Source organism: Antedon mediterranea, chromosome 1 (assembly GCF_964355755.1).
Source record: "Antedon mediterranea chromosome 1, ecAntMedi1.1, whole genome shotgun sequence".
Classification (NCBI taxonomy): Eukaryota; Metazoa; Echinodermata; class Crinoidea; order Comatulida; family Antedonidae; genus Antedon; species Antedon mediterranea.
In genome coordinates, this window is record NC_092670.1 from 19,999,358 (window position 1) to 20,014,114 (window position 14,757).

General features: G+C 36.0%; 1 protein-coding gene across 1 annotated transcript; it reads right to left on the reverse strand.

The window, feature by feature from the left end:
* Positions 1 to 2,708: 2,708 nt before the first annotated feature.
* LOC140042813 (uncharacterized) lies at positions 2,709 to 13,665 on the reverse strand. The gene is made up of 11 exons (XM_072087723.1): positions 13,599 to 13,665; positions 13,006 to 13,180; positions 11,805 to 12,106; positions 11,430 to 11,563; positions 9,984 to 10,155; positions 9,437 to 9,556; positions 8,055 to 8,297; positions 6,153 to 6,494; positions 5,332 to 5,706; positions 4,593 to 4,787; positions 2,709 to 3,825 (listed from the first exon to the last, which is right to left on the reverse strand). Exons 1-11 carry the CDS (start codon positions 13,663 to 13,665, stop codon positions 3,746 to 3,748), a joined length of 2,205 nt encoding a protein of 734 aa, XP_071943824.1. The 3' UTR covers positions 2,709 to 3,745.
* Between the last annotated feature and the right edge of the window lie 1,092 nt (positions 13,666 to 14,757).

The window sequence follows — 14,757 nt, forward strand, 5'->3', positions numbered from 1 at the left end:
ATAATGTTAACATTGATAGCTTTCTTGATTTTGTAAAAATCTGCTGATTTATTTGTATTGTATCAAGACTACAGGCAAAAAGATCATATAGCTAAAGTATTCAAGAATCATAGCCTTCAAAAGTTTTACTCGAACAATAATACACCCGAGGTCTTTAGGCACAAACGTCATGTAGGAATCTATTGTATTTTTTTCTTAGGTGCAAAACCCATTGACTCTATAGAATGTATAATGTTTAGTATACGTCGTTCTTATGTATAAGTGTTTGTCTACAGTCCCGGTTCAACAAAGATCGGAATTCAAAATAGTAGAATGATACTATACACTTTAAGGTATTCTTTCCAAATAAAACTAAATTGAATCTCTGAATGGTTAAATATCTGCTCGTAATTAACTGTCAACTTATCAGAGCAACGCGTGACGTTCGTCTTTAGGCTTACAATGCAAGACCTTGAAGTTTCAATATAATGTTCAAGGGTCGAGAATAAAGCCCATATTGTACCCCGAAAGAACGAACAATGCGTATTCATAGTTCATAATAGAGAGCCCACATTCCTGACTCGAATAACCATCCTTATTCAAACTATAAACTTCACTTAGCGTAAAATTACTTTTAAGTGAAAAGTTAGATCAGCGTTACAAATAACTCTAATCACTATGTGTAGGCTGGTGTGTACAGCCATAGTAGTGATTTAGCAGTGTGAGACAATCGGCGGGTCATTTAGTTAATCTCGATATCCATTGGTTTAATTTTCATAGTATAATACGATTATAAATACAATTGTTTGCGGCATATAGTTTGTCATTGTGAGGTAGTGATGAAGATTTGCGGTGTACCAATGTCAATGTGTTTACAGTATTTAAAACCACTCTCACCTCTCCGTAGGTCTGAAAAGGCCCTATGTTGTTTTACTTAACCACTCTCACCCCTATGTTGTTTTATATTTATTTGTGTTTGTCATATAATAGCCATACTTAGTTTCAGGAAAGCATAGGACTAATAATTTCATGCGTGTTATACTTATAGTATTTAATATAGGCATATATTGACTGTGTCTTTGAGATAGGAGATGCTCAAGTCTCGAGATACAACTGATGCTAACCACAGTATTACTATACGAGAGGGCGTATCCCCATAGTTTGGTTTGGGTTCTTTTACAATTTCTTTTCAAAAAAGGATAAATTCGATGAACTCGACAAAATGACCAATACAAGTTATAAAACATTAATTACCTTGTAGTTACAAGTTATCAGTTTCGAAATTATAATATTCAAAAGGTTTTGGTCAAACTTACTAAATCTAACCTAACACAATCATTGATTCACAAAAAATCCAAAGTTGATGAAACCTACAAATCCGATAGCCTATATGTCGACAATTTCAGTCACATTTCCCTCTTCAAAACGACAATTTACAGTCACTTTCTGTCACATGACCTTGCTTTTGCACACATTCTATATCTAAGTGGCAGAACTGAAAATTTCAGGCCCTCACCAGGCCCGTAGCCAGGGGGGGTTTTTATGTTTCGGGCGAACCCCCCTTAACCGACTGCGAACCCCCATCCCCGACATGCCCAATACCTCACCCTCATCTCCGAAAATCGTCCAAATACGTGCCCCACAGTACAAAAAGTTGTTCGTAAATTGAAAAATTCGGAAACTCGTTCGAAATAACTCATACAGTTATACGTCCCTGTATGAGCGTACTTCGAGCGATACGTGTCTGTAAATTTCTAAGAGTTGCAAATGAATTGCCGATTTTAACTTAAAAAATAAATATTTGGTCCCTGCATGTAACATGATATTGACGCGTCTCACAACGAGCTGGGGCACCAACGATTCGTACAAAGGACACCGCCAGACAACTGCGTACCAATTGTTTAGATCACTGGCAGTCAGGCAGCATGCATAAAGTATATAGCCTTCCGACATACATCAGTATTTATGTGTGGCTATGAAGTGTAATGTATCATAGAGGATTATAGTGAATATTAACATTTTACACTATAATATCTATGGTATCATGTACTGTAGTTCACATTATGGCATCCGATTATTTTTTTCTAGACCACCAGCCGATACGTACTCAAATGTATCAATATCACCTATTTACATTGGCATAATTAATTTCCTCAACAAATTGCTGTAAATAAATATTATAGATAGAGCTATAATAAGAATTGCATTTGCCTTCACCCAGTGTGCTTTTTTCGGGGCTTCTCCTAGACGTACGTTCGCATTGAACTTGAACGCAAAATAAAATACCGAGTAATTAATGATCAAACAATCGGCGGTTCCGCACAGAGCACGCGCATCTAACATACGGCAACAAATGTTACCATTTATAGTCCACGAGTCCAAGTACGATCGTTTTGCTCATTGGTAGCATGCTGCATGAGAGTGTCTTTTCCGGCCATCTAGGGGTGTCATTTAACAAAATTCGCTTCGCCTCAGGCCCCACCCCAGGGGGGGGGGGGGTTGACCCAAATACTTAGTGTCCGTACTTAGTGTCCGAACCCCCCCTTGACAAATCCTGGCTACGGCCCTGCTCACGTCTAACTAAAATGTTGACCAGAAATGTTTCTGAACCTAAAAACCTAACAGTCGACTGTTAGGTCTTAGGCCTACTTGTAAAAACAAAGTAGTAGGCTTACAAACAATAAAAACAAGCAACATAAAAATGAAAAAAATATCATCAGAGCTCCATACTTTTATTTATAACACCATGTTGTTATTCATTAGCAATCATTCATCATATATACTGTATAATTCCTTCTTTCCCCATCGGAGGATAGAATCTATAGTCTGTCCTCCACGCCTTTCACGTCTTTGGCTGCTGTGGTCGCTGCCTGGCATTATTTTACTATAGGCCTACAACAATGCGGCGAATAGACAAAATGAATTATACAGAGAGCATACGGTATTCAATATACAGTAGAACTTCTATCAAGGGGACACCCACTTGATCGAATATCATTGGGTGTACTGTACATCTAGTAATTTCCGTAAATCTACGCGAAATCGCATTTAGAGGTAAATCCAAAATGTGACCTACACAATAATATATAAAAAAACGAAGAATATTAACATTATTATCTTCATGTTGATAATAAGTTTGCGGTACACCACGTATATTAGTTTTGAAAAAGACGTTTCGATCAATATGCTTTGATCGTCCTCAGGAGTGAGAATGAGGACGATCAAAGCATATTGATCGAAACGTCGAGAAACTCAACAGTTTATTTCCGAACTAACATACGTGGTGTACCGCAAACTTATTATCAACATTTGATTTCGCCATGCAAACCTTCAAACAATATATTATTATCTTCACAAACGTATTGTTTAGGCCTACACATTTAAACATGTTATATAGGTTACAGTCAACAGCACATTCTTCAGTAACTCATACACTTCTTTTGTTTGTATTATATAAAGTATTACCAGGTAGTACGCAAATAAAACTATCGTAACGAACAAAAGTAGGCACTCGATTTAACGCGTTTTTGTTCAGCCGCTTTACTGATGTTCAAATTCTGAAAGGCTATATGGCCTATACAGTAGGTCTATAATGTTTTTTTTTTGTAAAAAAAGACAGTACAAGAGTTATTTTATAATTTTACTCTTTACCTCCCTGATATGATAACCTTATATGTAGAAAGATTATAAGAATATAGTTCTAAAAAACTACAGAAATAATATGATATTTATTTTTTTTTATAGTATGACAATATTAATTTGTGAGTTAATCTTGACCGTAGTTAACTTGTCCTTCCGGTGTTTGGGTCTCTATCGTTGAATTACGATTGTTAGATTCATCTAACCCTATAGCAAAAAAAAAAGAAAGAAATATTTTGGAATGTAAATCACAAAGGCCTATATCATGGATGGAAGATTTTCGTTCTGGTTATTATATATAGAGAAAATTGGGTGCCATGGCATCGATTTAAAAATGCCACAAAACCTTTCCAAAATACAAGAAAAGACATGGAGGTAAATGTCGCCACTTGCTATGATTTTGAAGTGGATTGAAGCGACAATCTCCTCACAGTACACCTGGGAGAAAAGTGCCAATTTAACAAAGACACGAACTATGGATGAAGAAGAAAGGTAGTCTGGCTATATTTAGTTGGCGGAATATTCAAACATTTAATCATTTCACATCTGTCTATTAGCAGGGCGAATACATGATATAGCGCACATTTTTTGATAAGCTAATAATCCGGGGCACTTAACATAATTGGTTAAAATAAAAAGTCTTTAAATGTTTTATAGTCATTCAAATGTTTAATGTAACTTGGCAAGTTCTTCCAGATTTTTGGTCCAGAAACGGAAAACGAGGGTTCAGCAAATGTATTTCGTTTACTTTGCGGAATTGTCAGATTAACATATAATATAATAATAGTCTGTCAAAAACATACATCAAATGTAGTTTCATTTTAGCTGTCAAAAGGGGGTTGGGTCACGTGCATCTAGCGTTACCAACACCCCCTCTCTCTGTCATCTGGTTCATGGAAACTGTCGAGAAGGCACAGGTCTACATGTAGAAATAAATTAATCAATATTAAGTTATTAACTATTGAAATACATACTGGTTTCTGCCTTCAGCTTCTCTTCCATATATTCATCATACATTTTTGTCTCTCGACTAGTTACCGTGTAGAGAGACATCGAGAGGACTAGGATAGATAGTAGGCAAAAGACAAAGAGACCAGCCAGTCCAAACTTGTAACCATTCAGAGAATCTGTCAATTCGTTGATCTGTTTTTCGTGTTCTGGTATTTCATCTGTAATTAATAATGATAATAAAGGCGCAATTGTGCATTAAATGCGCGTTTGCAATTTGATTGCTATGTTGATTACGAATCACGGATTGCCATAAGAAAAGGACGTAAAAGCGGCGTAAAGCTTGGTTCACATTAAGCGTGGTTCTCACTAGAACGCAACGCAGTATTGACGCAAAATGCTGTATTGCGTAATTACAAGTGGGAACCGACGACGCAATAGTGCTGCAAACATCGCAGGTTTGATTTCACGCAGACGGGGGCAAACACAATTATTAGAAGGGCATTTTCTTACGTTGCGTAGATTGCGTTACGTTGCGTCGCTTTAGGGCACACCGCAAGGACTTAGACGCAACGTCAGCGTGTTGACCAATGACAAGCGACAGTTCGAATAATCCATCGCTTATGATTGGTCAACTCACTTACGTTGCGTTAAGTTCTTGTGTTGCGTCTCTAGTGGGAACCAAGCATAAGTAAATTTATAACTCACGACGCGATGCATTATTGTTCTAGTTATTTATATTTAAAGTTGTTTTGATATTTGTACCTGTAAGAAATGTAAAGGTTGCCTTAAAGCCTTTCTCAGTTGCACTTGAATCGGACTTAAAAACAAGATACGTATAATTTGAACTTGATATAAATGTCTTATTGATCATATTGCCGCAGTACTCCCCATACCATTCCATGTCTTCAGTGTTATCATCTTTTCCATCATAAATACTTAATGTGTCAAAGTCACTCTCGCAAACTCCTATCACATCACCGTCTTTTTCGAGGTTGAAATCGTTTATCTGTAATTGTATGGTCATTCCTTCAGGTGCTTCGATGAGCGTTCTACAGGTGGCGCCATTGGGATAATTGTCTGGGTATTTGGGTGACGTCACTATTCCTTCTTCAGTAAATATATTGTCACACGACCATACTATTAAAAAAAATTACAAATATTGATATAACCAAAAATAGGTACATAATTGGTATGATTTGAATAAAATTATATTTCATTTAGTGACGTGAAATTAAAAACGAGTTTGATTTAGGCCTACCCATAAAGTCTGATACCCATTTTTATCCGTTAACATCGGTTATACATAGTGCTGCTACTTCGGGTTATATATCATTGTTGTTACTTTGGGAGTACGGAACCTGAACTCTTGTTATAGTGATTAGGTTCACTTTTAGGTTCCTGCCTACTCCCTTAGTTTCTGTGTTTTTGTTTGTTTGTATCTGGTTTTTGGCAATAAATAATAATGATAATAATAATTACAACTTTACATCACGTTAATTTAATTAGAATGGCCTTGTAAGAAAAGAATTAATTTATTCCAATTTCACAATTTAACATGAGGCTTAGAAGAGAATCATGCTTACCGGCGCCATACGATGCAATGAACTTGTACTTAGTTGTATTTACTGTATAGAAATCTAACCTAGCTTCTGTTCCATCTACTCTTATAGATTCCATCATCTCAATACAACTGGCTTCTACTGGTTTTGAATTTGATTCGGTTCCGGCGCGTACGATAATCATATTCTCTTTGCCGCTACATTCGCTTGTTGACGGAGATACAACATCGAAATCAATGTCAATCGCATTTACAGACATAGAATTAATTTGAATAATCCAGGAGTACCATGGTCCGACTGATGTTGACGATGTCCAGGCTGGTGAGGCGATTGCTCCGCTCTTTTGAGTAAGGACGCCACCATCGCCTAAATATAAATTAGTTTGATAATAAAATACCGTATATTTCGGTGTATAAGTCGCACCTGTGTATAAGACGCACCCCCAACTGAGAGTAAAATATCGGTATTTTTTATATCGTCGATGTATAAGACGCACCTTATATTTCATCAAAACAATGTTTTTTTAAATTGTAATCAATATTATTGTAATAATATATTTTGTTATATCTACAACGGCGTCCTTTATTTAGGTTTTTTCTTACCTAGGCTCGACCGCGCCCAGCCTCAACAAGTTCTTTCTAACTATTCATGAGTTTCGCCGCAACATCGAGTGCATGACCGTGTGTGTAACACGCACGTGTGTGTGTGGGCTAGCCTCGCTCGATCATTTTGAGAGGGCGCACGTTTTCACGGACAATCGTATTCGATTAGTATCTATGTATCCGAGAAGTGTGTACGCTAGGTCCATGCTATAATCACCTGGAGAATATACTAGTCGAATACCGTACACCATGTGCCACCAAAAGAAGGGCTTGCGCTTGGGGTACGGCGATCGTGCGTATAACTACTGTATAAATAAATACTATTCCAATCGTACGACGTAAACGTTTACAAATGAAATTTTATCGGAGCGCCATAATGAACAAATCTTTTCATCATATTTAGTATAACATCATGCTAAAATGACTTGAAAACTAGGCCTAGGCAGAAGCAGGTTGCCGTTACGTTAGTTAGTTACTGTAGCTAGGCCTAGCCTACTCAGGCCTAGCAAACGAGGTGACGATAGCCTACCTAGGCCTATGTACAATCTGTGTGGTGAGGCATTTATGTTCGGTGTATAAGACGCACCCTTAATTTAGAGGTCAAATTTGCGTGTCAAAAGTGCGACTTATACACCGAAATATACGGTACAGTTAAATAGGCTCATAACTGGTGAAATCATTTCCATGTCCCTTTCACAATCTGAAATGCGTTTTTTGTTTGTTTTTTTTTTGTCTGTCTAAATCATGATACAGATGACGAAGGTTATGTACCTTGCCTCTATAGAGTTGTTCTAAAGCTCTGTCTACACTTTCAAACTAGTTTGACAAAAAAGTGTGATATGCCCAAATATTCAATTCAATTCAGCTTAACATTTATTTCTTCCTTCAAGAAAATTAGGTAAACATAATAAATTCCAGTAAAATATATAACGAATCAAGAATGAAAAAATATATGAATAAAAAGTATACAGATATAAATAAAAGGAAGTAGGCAGTGCCCAAGAAGATAGAAAACTTGCCAGCCTATTTACAGACACAGGTAGGCCTAATACGGATGTAATATGGTAGTGATATGCCCAAATTATGCTAGTGATATGACATTATCATGTCCATATATGGGCACATCACATTTTTGTCACATAAAGGTTGATAGTGTAGACAAAGCTTTAGAAACATTTTAGGCGAAACGCGCGGGACAACTAATGCCTTTTAAAGGAAAGTCTGAGAAAAAGTATAAATTCTGAAGTACATTATACCCGGTACACTTTTAATTTTATTACACGCGCATCGTGTTAGGCAAATGTAATGATTTTATACAACTAACCTTTGAAATATTGAAGTTCAAAGTGCATTAAAGTGTCGTCATCATTGTTAACCTCATTGGAATCTAGACTGCTACCGAGTTTACATTTCGGTGTTGTTCCATTAAAGAAGTCGAATTGGATGCAATTGAAATCCTCATATTCAAGACATTTTTTAGCACATTCATTCAGACTGGCCGCATCAACGACAGTTGAGACTGTAAGTTTTACTCCTATTTTGTAATCAAAGTATCTTTCGTATGTATCTGAAATAAAGATTTGTTGACAAATATTTACAGTAAAATACGTACAGCAAATATGATGAGTGTTTCGGTTACGAGTATTGGGTTGATGACGCAATGTCGGCGACGCTGATGACAACGATGACGCTTAATATAAAGATGATGAGAATGATGAAGAATATTATAAGTAGAATGATATTGTTGATAACAAAAGATAACGATAAGAATCAGTCCAGTATGTATAAAGTTTGCGGTACACCACGTATATTATTTCTGAAAGTTGAGTTTCTCGACGCTCCAATCAATATGCTTTTATCGTCCTCAGGAGTGAGAATGCAGAAAGTCCAGGAAACTGCGTATATAAGTGGAATGGGGTGGAACTGGGGTGAAAGCTGAAAACAATGGTAAGTTCACACTGTGGGATGGGTTGAAACTAGCTATAGAAGAGCACTGTTTCTGATAGGTGTGAACATTTCTTTCTCACTCCTGAGGACGATCAAAGCATCGAAACTTCGCAAACTTTACATCAACATTTGATTTCGCCATGCAAACCTTCAAACAATATAAGAAGATGATGATGAGCCTAATAACTTATTGATATCAATAATGATCATCTTGATGTAAATGATGATCATGTTTAGTAATATAGATTGTTTATCAGGAATGACAAAGATAACAATGGCAGAAAACAAAAATATGAACTCGTCACCATGACGAGTTAGGTGATCCGGCATATCTTCTCTTAGTCTAACAGCATTGTTAATGAACAAGTAAATATTCAAGTTTATGATACGAAAAAGTAATTTCCTTCGGTCAATTATTATTAGGTTTCAGTGTCAAATGTAATGATAATAATAATCATTGTTTATGACGATATAATTCATTCATTCATTTTACTTTTATTTCGGATACGTACGTCCATAGTTACAAAAGCAATTGCATCACATAAGAAAAAACAAGTTTAAATAAAAAACACAAAAAAATAAAATAATAAAAAGACACCGGTATCAGATCAACTCAAGATCTCCATCAATTTGTAATGGAGTAATCTGAATGATTCAATATACAGTAATAATATTGATGCTGAGACGATTGATGAGGGGATGATTGAACCAGTAACGGTGGTTATTACCATGGAACTATAGTTCCATGTTATTACTCACTGCAATAACGTTCATCTGTGCCAAAATAACACGTGTTTGAGCCATCACATTTAGAAGCGTATTCAATGCAGTAACCTCCTTCACATAAAAATTCTCCTTCACTGCACTCTGTACCATTTACTGCAAGCAAAATAAAATACATCATGTCATAACTTGTAAATTAAAGATGTATTGTCTCCCTAAAAAATAATTCTTAAATATTTTCTTTGTTGAATATGCCATTTTAATGTACCATAATAGTTATCCCCTTTGACCAAAAATTTGATTGAAAAAAAATGTATTTACCTGAAAAAACTGTAATTTATAGCAACAAAATTGTCAATTTGGCTGCCAGCCAATGGGTTTTTGGTTTAACCATTGATTTTGTCATTTTATATGTGAAAACATTATTTGTTTTCGCTTATTTTCTGCGAAAGTGATTAACTTTATTAAAACTATAAAATAACGTATTCGAAGTCTGATTTAATTAATATTCATTTTTCCTGTTTTTTGGGACAATACATGGGGAAAGGTTGTTATCATAAAATATAAATGAATAAATATTTACATTTTTCTGGTTCTCCGTCGTGGAAGATTGGGTCGATCCAATCGGCAAAGTAGGTGACTCGAGCGTAAACACCCGGGTATGATTCGAACCCGCAACCCTGTCCCCAACTCACTACGCCAACTTGTACCCAATTATCGCCGTCCTTCGTAACCATAGGTCCACCACTGTCTCCCTAGAAATTATAATTATGTAAAACCTTGTTTTAAAATAGTCTTCTTTAAGCTACATTTACACTTGTTCCTTGTGCAGTATACTTTTATACTTATTATACTCTATATATATAATAAAATGGAATTAGATAAAAAAGACATTTGTAAACGTGGCTTACACTCAAATAATAATTTTACCGGATCATTGTTATTTTGATAAAAGCATTGGTAACAAGTAAATGTGGAAGAATGAAGAAAGAACTTGTCATAATAACCTAAAGCCGCAGGAATGTTAGTATAAAAACAAAATTATATTTTTAATTAAAAAAGAAAAAAGCCCATTGTATAATTTATATCGGGTTTTACTGCGGGTTAAGCTTGGTTCCGACTAGAGACGCAACGCAAGGAAGTACGCGCAACGCAAGCAAGTTGATCAATGACAAGCTACTGTTAGAATAATCCATCGCTTGTGATTGGTCAAATCACATTGCGTTACGTCCTTACGTTGCGTCGCTAGTGGAAACCAAGCTATAAGCTTGGTTCCGACTTGGACGCAACGCAACGACATAAACGCGCCGTAAAGCGTGGTTCCCACTAGCGACGCAACACAAGGACGTAACGCAACGCAAGTTAATTGACCAATCACAAGCGATGGCTTATTCGCTTGTGATTGCTAACTGTCTATAACTTCGCTTGTCATTGGTTAAAACGCTTGCGAATTGCGTTTACGTCCTTGCGTTACGTTCTAGTAGGAACCAAGCTTTAGTTAATTTGACCAATTACAACGCGATGAGCACCGAACTGTCGCTTGTGAGTGGTCAAATCACTTTTGTTGTATCGTTGCGTCACGTCCAAAAGTGAGAACCAATAGAAATCGCAATTTATATTTCATTAAAAAATTATATTCCACATAATTAACTATGTGCTGTTTATGTACAGCATAAACACTGTGAGGTGAAGGATGAACGTCCGCGGGTATTTTAAACTACCGCTTGACACGTCACCTATACAATAGCCTATATACAGTACTGGATGTAAAGCTTGGTTCCCATTAGGACGTAACGCAAGGACGTAGACGCAACGCAAGCGAGTTGACCAATCACACGCGACTGTTCAAATAATCCATCGCCTGAGATTGGTTAAATCACTTTGCGTTGCGTTACGTCCTTGCGTTGCGTCCTAGTCAGAACGAAGCTTTGGATATAGCCATGCTACTTTACTTTCATAGTCATCATGCATAATGCACTGCTGGGCAGAGAGGGGAAGAGAACTAAAGGGGGATACAACACTGCATTACCTGACAAGAATCTAAACCGGTCTTGCCTGCGCAGATCATGTCGTCTGAAATCGGCGACGGCTGGTAGTTCTCTTCGCATTCGTCTTGATTGACAATCGGAACTTCGACTTCAAATAGATCAGGATTTTGGCTTCCTGTAAAAGTTAATAATTATATAATCGCTGAAATTTATTTGTATCAATATGTATGGCAATGATGACATTTTCTGCCGTAAATAGAATACGTCCAGCACGACGAACGGGCCCTTGTAGGCCCTTTTACGCGGATAAAGAATAAGCTACAACGCAAGTGAATTGACCAATCACAAGCGCCTGCACTGCGGCTTGCGTCCTTGCATTGCGTTCTAATAGTAGGAACCAAGCTTAAATGATTTACCTCCGAAGCTTGTTGAACCCCAGCCTGTAACAGTACACATTTCACCATCTATATACGTTGCGTCATGAGATGGAATACAAATAGTAGTGACGTAATCACTATCAATATCAAATGGACTTTCAAGTTTGAGAAGGGCAATATCGTGATCGTGTCTATACGGACGATACTCAGGGTGAACAAATACACCAGTGACATTTCTCCGCTGCGCTGTGCTTCCATCATAGTCTTCGATCTTTAGTGAGGAATTTAATTTGTTAACTCCCATTAAAAATTGGAACATCGATGGATTAGTGACGACATCACTGAAAAAAAAAATTAACCAAAGCAATATTAAATGTACAAATTGTTTTCAGTCTCAGTTGTGTTGATATTTTCTCATCTAATATACGAAAAACATACCATATTACTTAGAAGAACATCTTTTATTTACAATGTACCTTGTATATGGAATAACTTACCACTTAATCTAAAAGCAATACCAATCATAAATTCATTTAAAACAAATTATAAACAAATACTTAATTCAAACAATTTAGAACATTAGTATTCACAATTGATTTAAGAACATTTTTTTTCTCTTTATTGTGCCTTTTTGTTTAATTTTATTTGTCAATTAGACGAAAGAAAGAAGTGTTTTTTTTCTCTTACTTAAATTAAATAATTTTAATTATTAAAGATATATATTTATTTATTTGGAGGACCAAACTTAAAGCCTTGGCTTAATGGGTCCTCCTCACATAAGTATATTTATTAATTTATGTTCTGTATTATATTGAACATTGTAGTCCTATTGTGTGAGAAAATAAAATTGAAAAAAAATCCCGGTACAGTTACCGGTACAAGAATGCTAAATTTTGCCTTGCGTATTTACTACGAAATGTTATCAAAGCTTTATCGAAGATTGGCGTTTTCAAACTAAAGTTTGCTAAAAGGTACGGAGTAATTTAAAAATTGTCGTGTTTTTTTAAAATATAAAACTTCAGGCAGCATATGTAGAATTTAGCCATCGACTTTTACTCGAAAAAGTACACGGGAGTATTTTAAAGGTCGGAATAGCGTCGTATCGTAATAGATATTCCATATTTTCGTCTTTTGTAGGGTCTGTACCGCAGTTTATAAATTTGTACCAACAATTGGGAAAGAGCTGTTAAATTGAATACCAGTAGGTCTACATTAGTAAAATCGTAGTTTCAATACTTACATGCAATGTGCAGCAGTTAGTATCCACTCCGGATGGACAAGAGAAGCTCCACAAATTCGACGTCCAGCCCTAAAGAGCGCGGCCTGCCATGGCCACTCGCCATCTTGAGCTTTTGAGCCACCAACGATAAATGTCTCTGGGTCGAGGTCTTTTACTTTTCCACACGTACTTAAATCTATAGTAAAAATCATCTTGAATTAATAATAGATAGATCAGGGAGTTCTAATAACAACTCCCTGGATAGATTTATATAGCGCAAATAAACGATGTCTCTATGCGCTCGACAATAAAGAGAAAGAATGGAAACCAAAAGGAAGAGAACAAAGAGACAAAACACCAAGCTAGTACCCAAACAGGGGTATGGGGATACACCATCACCGCTAAGTGGGGATCAGTATGCAAGTACCCCAGTTGCATCGGTTAAGTCTTGTCAGGGATCTAGTGCATCCTAGCCTCTAGTCAGAAAACAACAACAGGCAAGCAAGGTGAACAGAAGCAAAAATAAAATTGGCTAAGATTATTAATTATTTTAAGTCGGACTGACACCTAAATAAAAAAAATCTAAGTTTTCTATCGTTAAAAATAAAACCTACCTGAACCTTGACCCTCAGTATTGACGGCGAAGATCAAAGCTACTAAACACAACTTTACAAACCACATACTAGATCTGGGCCTATATCTTGCGATTTCGAGTGGATCTGATAGATTTAGATAAGACATACATCGAGAATAACTTTTTTTTTGTTAGTTGAAGAATACTGTATAGTGGAATGAATGATATACAGTAAATAAAACATTTAAAACTCGTTAAGTTGAATAATTTGAAAATTGATATAGTATTTTAATAACATTGTGACGCATCTCATTGATTGAATTTCATAGGACAAGTTAAGTACAAGTTTAGTACGGCATGCCTACCATAAAGCTCGGTCTACACTATCGAACTATCGAACTATAGTTGTTGGAAAAAAGTGATGTGCCCAAATGTGGTAGTGATATACCCAAATATGGTAGTGATATGACATCATGTCCATGGGCACATCACATTTTTTTTTGTCACAGAATGTTTGATAGTGTAGACAGAGCTTTAGAAAGCGTAAACGTGTTGAATTGTGCAGAAATTATTACAACCGGTAAAGATTCGGAGTTTCACAAGCTTTAGTTCCCACTAGAAACGCAACACAACATGACGTACACGCAACGCAAGCGAGTTCACCAAAGGCAAGCAGCAATTCTAATAATCGCATCTGATGATACCAAAAGTAACTTGCTTTTGGATTTACTTATCAATCAATCAATCAATCTTTATTTCCATCATAACAAACATAAAATACAAATTATTAAGATGGAGGACGTACAACTAAGGCAGAGCCTGAAAAAAACGTTGTACTTCCTTTACAATAATAATACTAACAATAACATAGACATAATGATATTGAAGAAACATAAATATATATAGTATAAATATACATATATATTCACAATTTACATAAATAAAGACATAACCCACCCACCCTTGTAATATTCATAGCCAAAATAAACAATTTAACTATTAATATGAGTATAAATAAGAAATATAAACTGTACAATGATGGTGTGAAAGGGGTATATGTCAAGAGATCGTATGTGCTCAGAAATCTGTGTTTTGAAATGATTAACACTATGAGAGTTTTTTGACAGGTAAATTATTCCAATATTTGGGACCCGTTGAAAATACAGATTTGATTTTATAAAAGTCTAGCCGATAGTTAT

What these genes read in the sequence shown, in the direction of transcription:
- LOC140042813 (XM_072087723.1), bottom strand. Translation starts at nt 13,665, where the DNA reads ATGTGGTTTGTAAAGTTGTGTTTAGTAGCTTTGATCTTCGCCGTCAAT. An exon ending in CGACGGAGAACCAGAAAAAT is followed by an intron (nt 9,557 to 9,983) that starts GTAAATATTTAT and finishes TTTTGCTTGCAG; the next exon opens with TAAATGGTACAGAGTGCAGT. An exon ending in GAAGCTGAAGGCAGAAACCA is followed by an intron (nt 3,826 to 4,592) that starts GTATGTATTTCA and finishes TTTTTGCTATAG; the next exon opens with GGTTAGATGAATCTAACAAT.